The 19,531-nt window shown below is 43.0% G+C and overlaps 1 protein-coding gene and 1 non-coding gene across 2 annotated transcripts; both read left to right on the top strand.

Moving 5' to 3' along the window:
• Positions 1-10,860: 10,860 nt before the first annotated feature.
• LOC149328068 (uncharacterized) lies at positions 10,861-11,641 on the top strand. The gene is made up of 2 exons (XM_089561384.1): positions 10,861-10,882; positions 10,943-11,641. The coding sequence occupies exons 1-2, from the start codon at positions 10,861-10,863 to the stop codon at positions 11,581-11,583; spliced, it is 663 nt and encodes a 220-aa protein (XP_089417510.1). The 3' UTR covers positions 11,584-11,641.
• A 6,326-nt stretch (positions 11,642-17,967) lies between these two features.
• LOC149328067 (U5 spliceosomal RNA) lies at positions 17,968-18,095 on the top strand. Its single transcript, XR_016285876.1, has one exon. It is a non-coding gene; the product is annotated as a U5 spliceosomal RNA (small nuclear RNA).
• The last annotated feature ends 1,436 nt before the right edge of the window (positions 18,096-19,531 follow it).

Below are 19,531 nucleotides of genomic sequence, written 5' to 3'. Positions count from 1 at the left end.
GAAGTTTGTGAAAATGCATTGTAGAATTCGTTTATGGTGGCATATGAGATTTGTGAACAGAAATTTAGACAATGTTCGCTTTCAGTCGTCAGTTCTCTGGTGTACAACTTGATAAATTTAAAAGTTAATGTTGCGTTGAAGCATACGGTGAACTTGGAACCAACGTGCCTCAACATAATATTTCAGAGAAGTACACAGGATGGAAGGTCAGCCCACAGGACTTGAGGGGTGGGGGGGACTGGATTTATGTGAACAAGCAATGTGCAAGCCTCTGCAGGATTGTTCTAGGTTCCGCCTAATTTATCGAGTGCATTCCATCTGTTTCATTATGTTTTTACACATAAGCGCTTTCTGTAGTGGCCCCCGTTGCTCTGCAGGTTGAAGAAATGAGCATACGGTTGTCGTTTCACAACTCCTACTGCTTCCGTCGTTCTTTGTTGCGAATCTGGGCTGGTAGTGGCGGTTGTGTGTGTGGCATCTCTGGCAGCCGGAGCACCCTGAGGTGCGTCGTACGGGACGTGGCTACGCGAACTGCCGTTTAGCTGCTCCGAGGCACATCTGAGTTCCCGGTAATTGTTTTTGTGCAGGTTGGCTTCGTGTGACGAAAAGGCGGGAAGTTTCTGTCACCCCCTTTTGATGCAGTAAGTTTTACTGCTCTTTGTTATACCCAGAGCCATATCGAAGTGCCACGGTTTGCATCGTCTTGCAAAATTAATGAATTGATAGCTGCTTAATTGCTCTGTCGTATGGTCAATTGCAGCAATTGGTACTCAGACATCGAGCAACGAGTTTTATATCAGGATATTTTCTCCAGAGAAGGTGCCGTTTTGAGTGAATGCCTTTAATTGTAACCTGTATCGCGTACGCGAAGCCTGCCACATTACCTTCCTTGCTTTTGTCGTGATTACTCGAAAAGGCGGGAAATATTAGCGGCTGAAATAGCCACCGGTCCGTAATTCACGCAGAGGATTAAGTAGCCCGCCGTTTGATGCTGTATTCTCTTTTACCTCAATTGAAGTGTGATTTGCCACATATATTTTCGATCGGTGTGTTGCGAGAACGAAGTGCCGCCTAACTGCTGCAAGGTACAACTTAGTCATCAAATAAATTTATAAGATCATTTTCTGCAGAGACGGATGTTTGGTGGACACTTTAATTGTGCCCCCCAAACGTCGAGTGCAGATGCAGAAGGAACCACCTTTTTGTAATCCTTGAAATAAGATGTCTAACGCTGTCTTTTTTTTATCCTGGAAATCTCATTTGATTATTCTTTCTACAGCCGTGGAAAGTCGCACAGTTTGCGTCGACCCGTTGCAAGGGACACACACCTTCTAACGGCAACAAGGTACATAACTGTAATCAGTCGATTCATTGCAGTTTATTTCTTCCCCGTTATGTGTGCTCTTATTTTGCCCTCTTTTACATATGTTATACTGCCTTGCCTTCTTATGTTACTCCGTAAATGCAGGAAATGTGGGCTGCGATGCGGGCTGCGAAAGCAGCCACTCTTTCTATGTAGACCTCTGGCTGACGCTAGAAAGTATCGTTTTGCTTTTAGTTTTGGTAATTTGTAATTGAATGCTCAGCATTGCTGTGTTGCTGTTTTTGAATGTACAGACATGAAGCAGACATTCTTGGTATGCTCATTAATTTTCATGTGGTCTTTGGCAGCTGCCATGACTGCTGTGCACAACTGCAGTGAATTCGTGGTTGAGACTGCCCTCAGGGATTGGCTTCGCCATGCTCCTGCGAGGCATCGAGATGCATTTGGAAAGGTATTTCACTTAGTTTTCCTATGCTTCAAAATTTGCATTGTGTATTATCATTTTGTTGCAAAATTTGTTCTATATTTTTGCATGGGCTGAAGTGGTTCAACTATTTCACACGGCGCGTGATATTTTCTGATAGAACTTTGGAAACATTTTAGTGCCTAGGCAAGGGAGCATTCAGCTGTTCTAACAAAAACTGAAAATGAGCAGAGCATGCAGTTTGCATGCATGGGGCATACGCCAATCTGTTCCTATTGTGCTGATTTTATAGCAGTGAAGATTCCACTTGGAAGTTCTCGATAGTGTCCCACGAATTTTGTACTAGTGCAACTGTGATAACCAATTTTTATTGTCAGAACTTGGAGTCTCTTACCTAATACTACAAAACTTCTGCCTCAACATGTAGAGAATCCGCCTTTTTACACTATAGTTAACGAGCTCGTTCTGCTGAAAACACGGCAAACCTCTCCATCACTCTGGAAAAAATCTCAGAAATTTCAAATGAAGTTAGGGGAGGGTCCAAATGTAGGTACAATTAGCGACGAGGTTGCTCTTAGGGGTATTTCGTAAAATAGAGGTAATTCGTTAAATTCGTGTATTGCAGCTCAAACCCAGCCCCTTTGTGTGCCAGGTGGGCATGCAACACAAAGGCAATGAAGTGCTGTCGGTTAAGCACGTTACAGGAGCTACACGCTGGCGTATGCGTTGTTTGATTATAGAGATTGTTCATCAGTAATTTTAATCAATGGTGTGATTCAACATTGAAAATTGATAAATTCAGAAAGTGTCAATTTTTCACAGAGGCCATCAGGGAGAGGGCGGTTATGATGTGTGAAGTTTCCATCAGGTGTGCTTGCAGCTGGGGGTACTGTGGAGCGATGACATATCACACGGGGTATAAACAGTTAGTACTAGTCACTGGGAGAGCACTTGTGATGGCGCACGTAGTGTCTACTAGTGTGGACGCTATCTTATCTACTGTTAAGGTGAAGCTTAGTCATCACCCTAATTTTTCACATACCTTACTCTTGTACCGGAAAATTTAGGCTGCAGGAACATTCTGTTTAGGTGCAAGCATATGATTGCCTACATGTGTTGCGACAGTCCAGAAGGCAAGCGATTCAGCTTATTAGATGATTGCAGTGTCTGTCCCAACTGAAATACAGTTGCATTTAAGCGGGCAAATTGAAAAAAAAAGTTTTATGTCATGACTGAGTTGATTTTGAAGCACAACTTTTGTGTAGTCTACTGCAGTGTTTTGAGTGCCTACGTGACAGATAACCATGTGGAAAATTTGTTTATTCACTTCAGCCAAAGTGCCATTACAAAATAGCTGGCTTGTGAACTGGTGCGAGATATTTTGCCTGTTGTATTTTATAGTGAAGTCCAGAGATAAGGCATAAAATGAACAAGGGGCAAGCTGGAGGAGAGGATAGATGTTTGTGTCTGCTATAGCAGATTAAGGCGCCTTTTGGATTGGCTAGTTCGTTTTATGCTGTCGAGAATCTAATCTTCCCCACCTTCTTTCTACTGCAGTGCCACATAGAAGTAAAGATTATGTTTTGCATTTTGTGTTTGTGATGTCTCGTGAATGGACATTCTGAAAAATTCGAAACCAGTGGTGGTGTGTTCTCATTTTTACTATTAATTTGGCATTCGGAAACTGTACAAGGAAACATGACAGAAACATCAGATGAGGAAACAGGCTCCATTTTTCATTTCTAAAAGCGTAAAAGTTAGCGTTGATGCTGTATTATAGTTAGTCTAGGCATGCCCATGGACCCTGTTCATTTGTAATCAGTATAGGATGCACACAGCTAGTTTCAGAAAACTAAATTTTCAACGTGCTAGAAGTTTAAGGTATTTCATTTATTTTGGGCACAGCGCTGAAGTTTTCTTGTCGCTTTTGTTGCCCAGCGGAGTGGCCTATGCACAGCTGAACAGTGAACCTACTAACTTCAAGCCAGAACAAGAGCTGCAAGGCCTCGTCGCTTTTGTTGCCCATTGGAGTGGCCCATGTATAGATGTACTGTGAGGACCTGCTGAAGCAAGAGCTGCCGAGTGGTTTTTACGGGACTGCATATTTTTAAAAGTTATAAATGCGTGAAAAAAGAAACTGTAAACAGTATGCAAGCAAAAGCTTGTAGACAGACTAGAAACAGGAATTGTCACAAAAAAATCTAGCATGACTATTCAAATCACAGTGAATGGGCTGGCAGGGACTGAGAACAAAATGTTCATTGAATAAGCTGGTAACTGAATATCCACAACACAGATAAAGTTGCTTATGAAGTGTTATGCTAGAGTTTTTTATGACAACTCCTGTTGCTAGTCTCTACAAGCTCCTGCTTGCATATTCATTTAAGCTTTCTTTTGTTCAACGCAGCATTTATTTCTTATGGTAGAGAGCAAAGCAATATGCCATATGGTCCTCATTCATTTGGACTTTTATATGTACAGGTGCCGTCAAAAGTAAATGGAAGGCAATATTCAGGAAAAAATTTAATCATTCGCCCCCAGTTCATGCGTCCTTGAATACATATGCGCAGCCCAATTGTGATTGTGCGAATTGCACTGTGCCCAAATAAGCATGGACCATTATGCTTTAGATTTAAAGAAATAATTTTTTTGACAAAGTCGCATTCCATTAACTTTTGACGGCGAGTGTACAGTGGTTGTGTTATGTACACCTCACAGCTAAAGTGAATAGCATTTCATGTCATCTTTTTTTGTTTGCAAATGTGCTTGTTTACTACAATTTCTATGTGCCTTAAATTGTCACTGCTCCACTCACTTAAGTAGTTTTAGTCCTTTCTGTACAGTGCTGCGCCTAGTCTGCAAATAACAGCAACAGCTATTATGTTTCTTTGTATTTCTTTTGGCATTTGTCTTAAGTGATTGTTTTGTATTTACACTAAACAGTGAATTTACTTTTCACACAATTAGTTTCTAGTCATTTGGCTAGGAGGAAAGCTAGCCAGTCCGCATCTATTTGAATTTTTGTGTTTGTTTTCGTTCCGGCTGTTATCGTTTAACATCGATGTTGTCGTATACATTACTTCCTTTTCTATTAATTTTGAAAGAAGTATCTACTAACCAAGCTTCTGTTGTTTGAACATTCATGCTGTATGTTTAGGACAGCAATTTGTTTTTTTTTTTGGTCTACAAGCTACTGTATGCATATTCATTTTACTTTTATTTTTGTGTTATTATTATGACTTGTTTTTAATCGGCAGCCGATCTATGTACTCATCGTTCTGTTCAGTCTTTTGCAGTGGCTGTATGCATATTTCACAGTGAACTCAAGAAGCACTCTGCTTGCTTTTTGTATTCTTTTTGAGTATGGCCTTTTTATTACAGTGCTATGTTTTAGTATGTTTTGGTAGTGTTTCGCTGAGACCTGTGCTCTATATACTCACCTACCAAGCACAATAGGCACAGTTATTGACCTGACTGACTTAAGTGACCATTTTGGTGTTTAGTTCTTCTGTAGTGTAGTAGCTGTATTTCGTATGCTCATTCTATAAACACTAAAGACAATCCCTTTCCATTTGGGTTTTCTTCGAGTGTTTTGCTGCTTACTGTTAAAATGTGTTATATGCTATTGTAAGACATTTTTCTAAACAATGAAGATATTGATGCTAATTTAACGCGGCTGCGAAGATTCTGGAAAGCTTGATGTACAATGAATACGTATCTGTTGCAAGTTTTTTCTTGACCTTAGCTAGGCTAGAGGATTGAGATCCTAATCATTGCACATCATTCAAATCTTATAGTTTACTTTTGCTACAGCGATTGTCAGTCAACCTACATGCTATCTGTATTAGCTAGCCTAAATACAGTTTTACACAGGCTTCAGGTAGATACCAGGTGCTATACACCTTTCCAAAAAGGGCTCCCTGGGCGCTGCCATATTGTTCCCTGGACTGCAGTGGGCACCTCGCGCTAGCAGGGTGGAATCGACGGGGAAACCGGTTTCCAGCAATCCAGAGAGGAGGTGTTTCGCCGCTTCCACCATGCTAGCGCGAGGTGCCCACTGCAGTCCGGGGACAATACGGCAGCGCACAGGGAGCCCTTTTTGGAAATATCTATATACTGCCAATGAGGAATCTGTTGCAATGCATAGGAAGCACTATAGATGTCTAACTGCCCTATGTGCACATCCATTATATGCGACAAATGTCCAGCCATAACATCTTTACAACATACTATTTTATAGGTACGGATGCATTTCTGATAATCCTGTGGATATCCCCTCAATGTTATGCAGACATATTTGGAGTTCTATCGGACATACACAGTGTCCAGCAAGTGCTGTATTTGATACGTCAAAAGGCTGTATGTGGTTATCTGGGTTCCCTCATGGAGGCTGTAGCCATGGGGCGACGGTTCGCTTTCAGCAATTTCCCTTTCTCTCGCTTCTTTTTCGACTTTGGATGCTGCCCATTTGGCGAGCGCACAGGCCCTTGTAGGCCGTCCACTTACGATTTCAAAGCTGCCTTTTTATTTCTCTGTAAGGTCGGCATGCTCTTTCCGGGGCGGTCTCGCGAGGGCTGAGATGCTCTTCGATCTCCGCGCTTTCTGGAAGCGCAACCCCTTCATATTTGGGGGGTATTAACGGCACCTCCTTGTTTGCTATAACCGACTGATGCGGCCGTAGTTGTATCTGAAACATATTGCCACTGCCCAAGGCATACTTTGATGGTGGCACTGCACTTGTTCTTGTGAAGCAATTGTTTGTTGTGTCTGTGGCAGTTATAAGTGAGCTCTACTGTATTGCACGTGCATCATGCCACAGACTCAAACAGATGCATCTAAAATAGGCAGGTGCCTGCTGCATGATATGTGCTCTATATACAAAACGTATAAATATGCTGTTGTGGCTTTGGAGACTCCTGCTTAGTCTACTGTGCTCTGCTTCGATTTTCAGACATGAGGGCCAGTATTACAAGGCCAGGGTAAAATGTGCCTGAGGATGAACCTTCGAAAGCAATGTACTGCTGCGAATACGGGCAGAACCTTACTTTCACTTATTTGCATCTGCAAAGTTAGGTTCATGAGAACCCACCTAGATCTGCCAAGAGAACTAGCCTGACCAGCTGGGCTGAAGTGACAAGCATTGTTAAAGATACTGCAACTGACATTGCATTTCAGCTGGTGGAAAACATCAGTTTCAATTTTTTTCACTCGCAGTTAACAGCACATTGCAAGTTGCTCTTCTATTTCCTATCCATAACCTTTCAGATTTTGTGTCAGAGAAGAAAGGCGACAGAAACTGCATTGCCGTCTACACAAAAGCGCACATGTTCCGAAGCCTGTGGCGTTTGTGTTCATTCCAAAGTGACACTCCTTTGCTCTGTTATATTGCAGGCCATGACAGAAAAGCCAATGCGTACAAGGTTCCACGCCTGCCACCCTTTCATGACTCCACTGCTTCATGCTTATAACCTGGAAATTCCATGTGCAGTGATCTCAGTGCATTGTGTCTATCACAAAGTTGATTGGAAATAGTTTTGTTGTAATTGCTTCAATTACAGGGATCTTAATAATGAGGAAAGTGGGCATTACCGTGAAAACAAATTTTGTTCAGTGAACTTGTTTCGTAAGCAATATGGTTCTTTCTCTTGAAATCACAACAGGCTCGCTTAAAGGAGAAGGAAGGAGGGAATAACGGATGGAACCATAGTTGTCGCTAACAGTTGTTCCTGTTGTTGACGAGGCACTAGGTTTTTTTTGTTCGTTTTGACTCGATAGTGGTTGAGCAGAAATCATTGGTGTGGAATGGTTGACCAGTTTAAATTAAGCTCTCGGTGAGATTCCAATTTCTGTCGTGGTATTAAGAGAACGCCTGAAGTCGAACGCAGCCTATTACCTATGTACTCTTGCGGTGTGCACTCAGTAGTAGAAGTATTAGAATCATGATATTTGGTCACTCAGAAGCAAGCAACAAGAGAGGATTATGCCTGTCGTGCAAACGACATTGGTCTTCCAGCTATCTTAGCCAAGCCAGGCACTCCACATAAAAAGGGTTGGATAGGAGATGGGAGGATACTAAGTGGTCGTCCTGCATTGCACAACACAGTGAGTGACACTGGCATATGTTTCATGGCAGTTATTATATTCAGGTGATTTCGCACATTTTTGGAAGACGGCCTGTGCCGGTGTCTGTAGGGTGTTGCATGTCAGTTTGTCAATTAACTTTGTGATGTGGAGAGTCGAAAAAAATAAGCAGCTGGTGCTCACCTTAAATAAAAGGAAGGCATTAGTTCCAAGCCATTATGCTCGGTTAAACATACAAACGGCAGAAAATGACGCCTTTACTTTTGGTGCAAAGTGGGGTGAATCTGACTCCATTCTATTATTCAGAGATCAAAGCAGGATCTCTGGAACTGGAGATAAGGTCATTGCGAAAGACGGTGTGCGAGATCACAAGAAAGAAAACAAAATGTAATTGTGCTGGACACTGTGGTAGCTGTAAGTGTGCAAATTGATTATTTCCTTTATACCATATTCTTTCGTGTTTTTCACTTAAAGCAGAAACATCGTGTGAATATTGCATGCATTGAAAGAATTTCCCTTTTGATGAATGTGTGATTGACACATCAGTTTTTATATTGATTCTTGTTCTGTACAGCCACACATATTTTCAAAATGCTTGCTGTCGTCATTCAGGGTGACTCCACCAGGTTTCACTTTGCTCTGTCCGCTAGGTGGGGCTTTATGAACAATGGGGCTCTGCAGAAACCCTGCTGTCAGTATTGTGTGGTGAATTATAGATGGTATCGTATCTGCTGCCGTTCACTGGTTTATGGACATTTTTATGGCTCTGCTGAAGAGTACGCTATGATTCCTTGTGGTTGGTCACACGTGACTGACCTCACTTTATCATGTGTGAGGCATTCCTGACTCTGTCCAAGCTATGTTTGTCGCTGTGTGCATTTAGCCTGCATTCTGACGTCTTCCGTTCTGTTTTGAGGCTCTTTTAAGAGAAGGCGACATTTGGCTGTATGGGGTGACGTTTTTTTTTAGTTTTCTAATGCTTAATGCTGCTGTGCACATTTGCAATTCATCAGGTGTGGACTTCAATTCATGATGATTGTATGTGCCTTGAATTATCTTTGAGCAGGAAATTCTTTTGTTATGATGTGAAGCCATTTGAAAAAATTTGCCTGCCCAGTGTTTCTGTATAGCTCTGTGCTCTGTTGACCCTGTTTACCTTGTGCTGTGCTGACCTATTTAAGCAGTGCTCTTTACCGTGTTACCCAAGGCAATGCAGGCTTTACCAGACTTACTCGTCTAAGAACCACTCGGTTTCTTTCTTTTCTTTTCTGGTTTTGCCGGAGTGAATTCCTGACACGTTGCAGGTCTTCATGGCTCACAAAATGCCTGTAAAACTGATTTAGTGTTGCTGCGATTCTGCGATTCTGATAAGTGATGACAAGTTGTACTTTTACTCTTTATGTCTTGCTGCGTTCCCTCCCCGCATCAGTGGCATAGTCATTGGAGGATGCACCGCGCATGTAGGATGTGCAGGGTTGTAATCTCAGTACTAGCACTGGGTACCCAGCAGTGATGCAATGCGCAAGTTTTCCCCCTAGCTTGTGCTGGGTGCAGTGCTTGGAAATGGCCTTTAACCCCAACCTGTGTCGAAGAAAGTGCCTTGAGCCATGGCCCTCTTTAGCCAAAGCTGCCCTTTCACCATCTCAGCTATTGTCGTCATCAGCTTTCATTCTCATTAAAATTTTTCATCCCACATTGGAGGGGTGGGCCTTCCAGGAGTAAATATGTTACGCTCTAACTGCACTTGACACACAGTAGTGTGCTGTTTCAGATGTGCTTCTACTGGTTTGGTTAATGCCACTCTTGGAGCTGCTGCAGGGGAAGCACCGTGTTGGGCATGTTGGCCACAGTATGGAGGGCTGTAATCTTGTCTGCAAGCAACCCTCCTGACAATTTTTTACCTGTTGTCAAGCTCTGAAAAATTTGTCCTACGTGCTGTGCAAAGGGTGTAAGAGGTTTTAAAAAAAGAGGAGGAATCCTGTCCCAATATGTTTTGTCTCTAACCACAACTCACACTCGTTAGTTTTTTAGCCTACGTAGGCAGACTTGTACAGCCCTTCCCATGAAGCCAGTTACTGTGCAAGCTAACAGGTCTATATAAAGTGGCTGTTGGTTTGCTTGCAACAGCTTTCTGATATTTTTGGGTAACTGTGATTCTTTCATGAGCATAATTATAGTTCTCGTCTGCATGCAGAATTGAAAGTTTGGAATGTTTGCTTTGGAACTTGATTGTTTTTAAGGCTGTCCTACTCAATTTACCTGACCTAGCACGACGCTTGTATGAGATGGTATGCTATTTTCACCGTCGCATCCACATAACACCATGTGAGTTGTTGCACATGTAATCCTGTGTCTTATGGCTGTAACCTTTCTTTCACTTGCAGGCTTGACCACCAGAGGCTGCAAATACGGTGTATTTTCTGGACAAAACTCACCAGGTTAGAATCTTCACTTTTTTTTCATTAATCTGTTCCTGAAGGTTGTCTTTCAAAGAGCAGTGTGAAGAATACAGAAGCTTCAGTTCATAGAGCTCTGGTGAATTATGATGATATTCGCCTTTCATATTCTGGAAAGTTTTTTCCAGAATATGTGAACTGTTGACCAAACTGTCACCCCTGTGAGTTCTATGCATTGATGTTAGCACTTGTGCAGGGGTCCAAGGCCTCATCAGGTTTTTAGCCTTTAGGTTTTGCTTCCTCTTCTACCCTGTCTAAGGAGCAAATAAAAAAAACAAAAGTGGCAGTGTGCTAAACTTAGCTAATTGCCATTTGTTGGGTATTAGGCCCACTTGGGTGGGCTTAGGACAGCGTCTATCATGATGGCAGTAATGCAAATGCTTTGAATGGATTTCAAATGCTACCCTATTTTGTTGGCAAGGATGACATTTTTTGCAGCTGAAATGTTTTCAGCTGCTTGCAGAATTCATTCTAGGGATATCTTTCTTCAGACCTGAATTCTTCTTAGGGCCGACCTTTTTAATTAAACTTTTCATAAACATCCACACCTGTTGGCAATTATGTCCTGCAGATTGATGTTTGTTTCCCTAGCTCCAGGTGAGCTGTGCAATGTTGGTTGCTGCTTTTGATTGAAAGTATTCTTCCTTTACCACACAGGTTCAGTCGTCACACAGAGCGACCATGGTGCACCTCCTGTGCAAGATTCAACTGGGCAAAGGCACCCAGTTACCCACTGCATAGAATCTATTCCTTCTGGCAGTGGTAACCACCGGGGTAAACCTGCAGTAAAGAAGCTGCACGAATGCACCCACTGCAGCAAGGGATTCAAAAAGAGATCTCATCTGGTGGAGCATCTCCGAGTCCATACTGGGGAGCGCCCATACCATTGTGATGACTGTGGAAAGAGCTTTGCACAAAAGCCCCACCTGGTGTCACACCAGCGCACTCACACTGGTGAACGTTCTTACCATTGTGAGCACTGTGGTAGGAGCTTTGCACACCAGAGCACCTTAGTGCAACACCAGCGCACTCACACAGGTGAGCGTCCTTACCGTTGTGACCACTGTGGTAGCAGCTTTACAGTGAAGAGCAGCCTGGTGGCACACATCCGTACCCACACAGGTGAAAGGCCGTATCAGTGCCAGCTGTGCCCCATGGCCTTTGTAGTGAATTCAAGTCTTGCGAGGCATGTGAGATCCCACAGGGGCGAAAAGCCCTTCCAATGTGATTTGTGCCATAAGACATTCACTCGGGGAAAAAATTTCAAACTCCACAAAAAGGCGATTCACAAAGAATAGCAGCGGTTTCTGATGCTCCTTAGTCGATATGTTTTCCTAGCTACCTTTTTATGTGCGATCTAATGAGATTCTAGCTGAATGCCCTATGATGTGTGGCGGTAGCTAACCTTCATCTTTCTTTTCATTTGTATGTTTTGTTCACTTTTAAAGTTTTTTGCAGGAAAATGAATTTGTTGTTCCCTTAGGCTATACACACACTCGCTGTAAGTATTTCCTGAACACAGGGTAAGCATGCTATGCTTGTAAACTCGCATGAGTGGAAGTGAAATCTCGGTCATACATGGATGGCATCACTTCTCGTTGGAGGGAGATTTCAAAAACATTGTGCCCAATATTACAAAGAGATGTAGCATACCAGAGACGTAATAGCATAGACGTATGCTAGTTTACCGCAAATTGACTACGCACGCGTAGTGGCATGGTTACAATCAGGCAGGGTCACTGCGCATTCGGAGCCGGCGTTCAGTAAACCAGTCTACATCTACGCTACTTCGTCTCCACTGCGCTAAATTTCTATTGCTAATGCCATTTATCTGCCTGCTTCAGTGAAAAGATTCAAGGGGGTAAAACATGTACAACCATTCTTTTTATTCGTGCAGTCTGAGTGGGCGTATTTTTGTGATCGTCATTATAAATTGACTCATTAATATCATTGAACCGATTTCTGTTTGTGTGACAACACAGGAAAACCTGCTCTTGTGTTCATCTTAGTGTGTTTATCCTGGCAGTGCTAGTGGCTGGAATGAGTGGCGAACGACAAATGTCCGACCTCGTATTGATGTGTCTTGTGTTAGTGTGCACGTTTTATTACAGTTCTCTGCACTTCGGTATCAAAGCCAACAAAAAGAGTTTACGAGCATCTACATAAACCATTTCTCAGACGGCTATTTCTGCTGGATATAAATGGCATAATATTTGTGGAGCATTATAATCACACTATTTTTATCTGTTGTTGTTGTCAGAATATCAGGTGTTTTTGACCATTTCATTTTGTGCTAGCTTCTTTGTTGTGTTGGTGTTACTTGAAGTAGCCTCATTTTTTCACATAAGGTGTTCTTGATAACAAGCTGCAGGGGTCATGGCTGCTGAAACAAAAATACTCTGATTAGTGCCTAAGACAAACATTGTAATCTTGTAGTGTATTGTAACGCACGTAATTTGGGTCATTTTTGTGAGGTTGCTTTCTATTACACATTGTTGAATACGTTCTGGCTGTTTGTAAGGTGTTCATGATAACTAGTTTCAAGGGTCGTGGCTGCTGAAAGAAAAAGTGCTTTGATTGGTGCCTATGAAAAACATTGTTATTTTGTAGTGTATTGTAAAGTTAGTAATTTAGGTTTGTTGTGTGAAATTGCAGATGATTATTTTATTACATTTGCGATTACAAAATGTTGAATACCTTCTGGCTGTTTGTAAAACTTACTTGACATGTTGTGCATTAAATTCAAAAGCAGTGCAGTTCTTTGGTTAGCCTTTTTCTTCGAGTAGCTGATGTTCCCTTTCCTTTAGCATTTTGCTTCCAGCTTGCACAGACATCATTGTGCCTTGCATCCAGGAAAGAATTTTTATTGCCACTTGCTTCAGCACTTGGTTCTGGTTCCCACAGCAAGTTTATCCTGTCTAATAGCGTTGCATTTCCTGTGGCACGGCAATGGGCGGTAGTTTTGTCGGTTACTTTGGAGAAAACTTTGAACCTCGCTTTTTCTCAGCCACTGTGCATTTTCATGCCGTTACATGCATCCATTCCGATAAACATTGAGCAACCTTCTGGGGAATTCAAATTAAATATCCCCCGCTGTACTTCGTTGCACGGCAGTAAGTCCTTTCCATGTCTTGCGCTCGCATTCTTTGAAGGTCAGGCACAGTGAACTCATATACGCCTCGCGTCCTATATGTAGAACACCGCTGTTTCTTTGTTCAGAAACTCAAAATTTATTCTGTAAACGCTTGTGCCTGCTAACGTAGATTCAAGAGGGTCTAAACTTTTTCTATATAGGGATCGCATTGCATTGGTTATATATTGTGCGTTGTATGCATTCAGAAAGATTGCGCACTCTTGTCTGGAGTCCGGTTTTGAAATTGGGCCTCAGTGACTACGTTGTAATGCAGCAAGGAAGACACATACCATTTTTGCATTGTCATAAAAGGAAACCACCCCGCGTTATTAGAAATGAGATTTTTGCGTTGGATGGTCACAACTGTCATACCTTGATTGGTGTCTGCGAGAAACATTGTCATCTTGTAGTGTACTGTAAAGCTCGTAATTTGATTAATTGCGTGAAATTGCTCAGTGCACATGAGTATTTTATTACAGTAGCCTTTGCAAAATGTTCCATGCATTCTGGCTGTTTGTAAGACTCACTTTGACATGTCGTGCATTAAAATTGAATTGCTGTGCGGTTCTTCAAAAAGCTGCTGTTTCTCTTTTTTACCGTAATTTTACTTCGAGCATGCACAGACAGTATTATGCCTTTCATCCAGCGAAGAATTTCTATCATCACTCTCTTCAGCACTCAGTGCTGTTCTCTGATGGCATTGCATTACCAGTGGCACGACAATGTCTGGTAGTTTTCTTGGTTGCTTTGTAGAAAAGTTTGATCTCTTATTTTCTCAAACATCATGCATTTACGTGCTATTCATACATCCATTCTAATAAAGAATGTTGAAGAACTTTCTTGGTGAATTCAAATTAAATAACCCACCTTTTTGTGTTGCACATATTGTGCAGTCCTCCGCATGCCTTCCACTAATTATTACGTGAAACTCAAGCGCAGTTACACTGCATGTGCTGCCTGCTCCTTTGCAGCTACTTCTTTGTGCACACCCCCACGAGGCACATACACAGGTGCCAGTCTGATTTATTTCATTCAAAGAATATAAAATGTATGCTCATGCTACCATCTTTTATTTGCCTGAGGAGTAGTGTTCTGCCTGACATTTATGTCAACAGCTATTTCGATGGAGGCTAAATTCTAGAGGCCTGTGTACTGTGCGATGTGAGTGCACGTTAAAGAACCCCAGGTGGTCGATATTTCCGGAGCCCTTCACTAAGGCGTCCCTCATAGCCTGAGTAGCTTTGGGACGTTAACTATTCATTTAGGTTCAAGTAAACGACATATACAGGATGTTCCACCTAATACTTTGCACAATTTTTAAATATAGACTTTTTGAGTTGGAACCCTTTTTTCAGCGGTGCACTGTCAAGAGGGAAACACGATGGTTAGCGGGCAGTGCCACGGAATGGAGCGCTCGCGCTAGGCCAGCTGCTAGTCCCAGCTGCCAAGGCTGACAAGGGACGATTTTGGTCGGGGTTGGTACCCATCGGATAAGAGCTGGCGCACTAATAGCCCTAATAAACCGTCGTACGTACAAGTTAAGCCGGATAAAATTCAAAGCCTGCAAGGAGAGCGATCCGCCGAATGCGATATCGAAACAAAGAGCAAACAGTGTCCAGTTTCGGTCTTTCTCTCGCCTCAATTGACGGCCAGTTTCCAATCAACTATACCTTGTGAGCGAGTGAAACCTTGCAGCCTCTATAAGATATAGTTTACATAGGTTGTCTTCTTGATTCTCATAATGTTTATTCGTATTTTAAATGCGCTCACGCCAACTATGCAGGCAAGTTGTGTGACGGCGAAAGCTGCATCGCGGGCGGCATCAACACTCGCACGCTTTTCCTGTGTTGCTGGTTGTGCCCGTTCTTCAACCTGTTACTTTACATTTTCGTGTTTGTGTGTTGTCAGTCTGTGAGAAGGAGCTTTGAAGCAGGAAATCTATGCGCATACAGAGCAAGGATAACTTCATTGCAGCCCTGTGAACGTCACTTTTGTAGCGTGTGCTAATGAATGTGAAGACATAGTCCGTCTTTGTGCGCGCGTGTCGAAGTGTCAGCGTGCAGTCACGAAAGATTCAGGATTGACATATTCAAGAAAACTTTGCGCAGAATAACACAAGACGAAAGGGAGAAACACGTACACACACACTTGCGCTAGTGTGTGTGTACGTGTTTCTCCCTTTCGTCTTGTGTTATTCTGCGCAAAGTTTTCTTGAATATGTCGCTGCACCAACTGGCCCATCATTCTGCTCTACTAAGATTCAGCATTGCTTGTTAACGCCTTACCTAACATGAAAGCCGGAGAGGGGTATAAGCACAATACCGAACAAATTTGCTCCAGTTATTCCTTTAAACCTGCTATTTCAACACTTGCATCTGCGGGCAAGTAAATGGAACATGCGGTAGGGTTGTAACCGACGTTAACCTATCTAAATTCATTACGTGTGTCTTCTGCCATGACCGTGTCACTCACTCGTTCGAAAGTGAGATTTGCATGCTTAATTTCTCTTAGCGGGCTTTAGCACAGACAGCTCGTACGTGGCGATCGATGTATGAGTTCTTCTGTGTCCGTAATCGCGTGGAAAATCCTATCGTTCTTTCGGTGTTATGTATGAAAAGTGTTCACGGTGCACTGTGGTGACTTGTGCAAGCTGGTGAACCATATCCCAATGGCGGTACCTGTAGCCAGCAGCCTACGCCGAAAACTGCTTCAAACCGCCAATAGTTACTGCGACTCACCGGGCTTTTTTTTTCTATGTACAGGTCGTCCCCCTCTGCATGCTGGCATGGCATGCAAGTATTAAATCCTTTTTCCAGGTCCTAATAGCCGCCACCCAGGAATGAAAAGTGCATGTCACCCTCAGTGTTGTCGGTAACGCGTTACAAGTAACGGCGTTACCGGTAACGCGTTACTTTTTTCGGTAACTTAGTAACGTACTCGTTACCATTTGGGAACTGTAACGGGTAACGTACTTACGTTAACATTTTTCGGTAACGTGAGGTGTCACGTTACTTGTTACTTTTTATTTCAGTTGTCCTCCTCCGCCTCTTTTAAAAAAAAACCGAAAATGATGTTGCAAATAAACAAATTCTACCGGTTTTCTCGATGACTCTTGTTGCGGCTCGCATGCATGCCAAAAAACATCTGCCCTTGACGAAGCACTCAACTAAAAAAAAAAGCACGAACACGCAGTCGAGCACTTGTCTTCACCCCCAAACCACTCACACACAACTCTCTAAAGGGTGGACGCATGCCGAGCCACCAATGGACCACTTGCAGAAATCTGTACGTCAGCTTCTGCGTAAGCTTGTTTTCCAACCAAAAGGTCTCGTTCCCAGGCGACACTCTCGCATTCTTGGTGGAAGCAGTTCCCTCTTCTGAGCAAAGCCAGGAATGTCGCCAGTTTACTTCAAGATGGCTCGAAGAGAGCCGTCGAAGGAGTACAATGGTACAGCACAGAAAAGGAGACTGCAGTCAACAGGGCTGTTTCCAACTGTGGCTACGTTTCTAGTTGAGTTCCTAAGCGAGCGAAGCTTACCTCGAACACCCTGACGTAAACACTTGAATTTTTGCGATAATTATGCAGGTTCAAGTAAAAAAAATTGTTTATGTGCGCAAATATATCTTTTCCGCAACTATGACATTTAAACATTTCTTTATTGCTACACAATTTCCGCGTAATTTCGTAAGAAAACGCACGCCAGAATTGGTGTAAATTAGTTATGTTCAGCTATGGTTTTTTTCTGAAGTTGGAATTAAATGAAGTATGAGCTTTATAAAATTGTTATCTTGAGTTCTTACAGCGAAGACGCAGTGATTAAAACTAATGGCCATTGAGTAACGGCAAAGTAACGAGCGTTACGTTTTTTCGGTAACGGCAACGGTAACGCGTTACCTTTTTTTGTAGGTAAAGTAGGGCGGTAATGCGTTTTTTTTAGTGTAACGAGTAACGTATTTAGTTACTTTTTTTTGGTAATGCCTATAACACTGGTTCTATGCTTGCCTCGCAGTCTGGAAGTCCTGAATTCAATATCCCGCATATTCGAACTCAGGCAATGAGGGACGCCGTAGTGAAGGGCTCCGGAAATTTCGACCACCTGGGGACCTTAAATGTGCACTGACATCGCACTGTACACGGCCCTCTAGAATTTTAGATCCATCGAAATTCGAGTGCCGCGGCCGATTTCGAATCCGTGTCTTTCGTGTCAGCAGCCGAGCGCCATAACCACTAAGCCACCATGACGGACAGGCAGAAATTTTATTTTCCTTTCCATCGTCACATGGATTTTCGGAAGTCATTGTTTTTGGACGTCTGGATTTGTTGCTGATGAGTCATATAATTCTCTCGCAATGAAAACCGGCCTCACAGATACCTTAGTAGGATAAACGCTCGGGAGAGTATATGAGCCAGAGCTTGGTCAGGTTTCTTGAAGAGAATATTCTCAACCACCTACTCTAGATTAACTACAGCCTTTCTATACCATATATGGCAAGTGTTCAAAATAAAAAAAAAATGATCCCCAGCGCTGCGGTTAGTGCTTAACAAAGACGAGAAAGGCCTCTCCTCAATTCCGCGAACTGATCTTTCGCCTTTTGCTAAAGATCACCGTGGGGAGGGGCATTCCAATGAGCCTATAGGCCAATTTTTGTGGGGCCTTGCCCGTTTCAGTGAGGTCTAATTTTTTTTTTTCGCAGAAGCGTCGTGCTTCCTCGTCACCATGTAAATCTAGTTCTCATGAGATGAAAGCTAGAAAAGTACCACCAAAACTTCTTCCCAATGTTGATATCCTCAAAGAGGCTGTGTCTGCCTCTTCAATTCGTCAGTAATCATGGCAGGTATTAAAGTGGTACAGTGGAATTGCCGCTCCATACTAGAACTAGAACTAGAACTAGAAGCGCAGTGAATTTGGCGCTTCACTGCAGGCAACCTGAGCACACGTGCGCCCCATTGCTTCATCAGACATCCGTCATCTTCAAAAATAAGGATCAGATAGTAAGGGAAATAGTAGAGGCATATCACATTGACAAAGGGGGTACAGCATGCATTAGTAAGCCCTCATTATCACTGGCTAACCGCGAAATCACCTTTTTGGAGCATGCACTTGTAGATATGTAGATTTAATATTTTCATTGATGATGCAGGGTTTTTTTGTTCTGTTTAGTGTTTGGCGGGAATGCTATATATGTACACATGTTCGTAATAAATCGTCAGTTGAAAGTCAGCGCTCGTGTTGTCGTGTTTGTTCAGTCCTCGTGTTTTTTCCGCGCTGTTTTACCATGGAAATTCTAGAGGCCTGTGTACTGTGCGATGTCAGTACACGTTAAAGAACCCCAGGTGGTCGAAATTTCCGGAGCCCTCCACTACGGCGTTTCTCATAGCCTTAGTCGCTTTGGGACGTTAAACCCCGTAAACCAACCAAACCAACTAACCATTTTTTTGCAGTTGGATGTCACCTCTGACATCATCAAGGGCACCCAGGACTACGGCAGTGAGGCTGCAGCCGCACTTCTCACCCTTTACACATCGTGCATCAAAGAGATATGGCAGGAGGACCAGCGAGCCAGGGATGTTGCGGCGGCCGTGCTAGAAATCGCCAACACCACCACGAGAACAAGTGGCGCAAGCTTACTTAGTTTGGGCCTTGTGGTGAATAAGCGGTACGGCCTGCCGTTCATCTTCGAAGTATTGAGTACATCAGGCAAAACACCGCGGCTCATGTTCGTTAGATTTACACCTCGTGTCGGGGACCACCAACATCACTGCGATGCTTCCTGCTCTGATGTCACTCTCTCCGTCCTTAACTCTCACTTTGGCACTAATTATAGCAATGAGGACGTCTCAAAGTGGGAACAGAAATTTCCGGCTACCTCGCCAAAACAATCATTCTTGTCTTTGAAGGAGATTAGAGAGGCTTTCGGACATCTTGAAGCGTCCCAATTCAAGACCATATTGCTCGAGTTTATTATAGATGTCGACCGTGCGAAAATAATTTCTGCCGTAGCTAAAGCGGGCCTCTTTGCGGACATTCGGCTTATGATATACGCAGACCATCAGCCGTTGGCGTCGTTGTACCTGATGCTTCTTGTCACTCTGCAAGCCATGCGCTACAGTA

This window comes from Amblyomma mixtum, chromosome 9 (assembly GCF_055824585.1).
Source record: "Amblyomma mixtum isolate Tamu chromosome 9, ASM5582458v1, whole genome shotgun sequence".
NCBI classification, from domain to species: domain Eukaryota; kingdom Metazoa; phylum Arthropoda; class Arachnida; order Ixodida; family Ixodidae; genus Amblyomma; species Amblyomma mixtum.
This window is presented reverse-complemented; position numbering and strand designations above follow the sequence as displayed.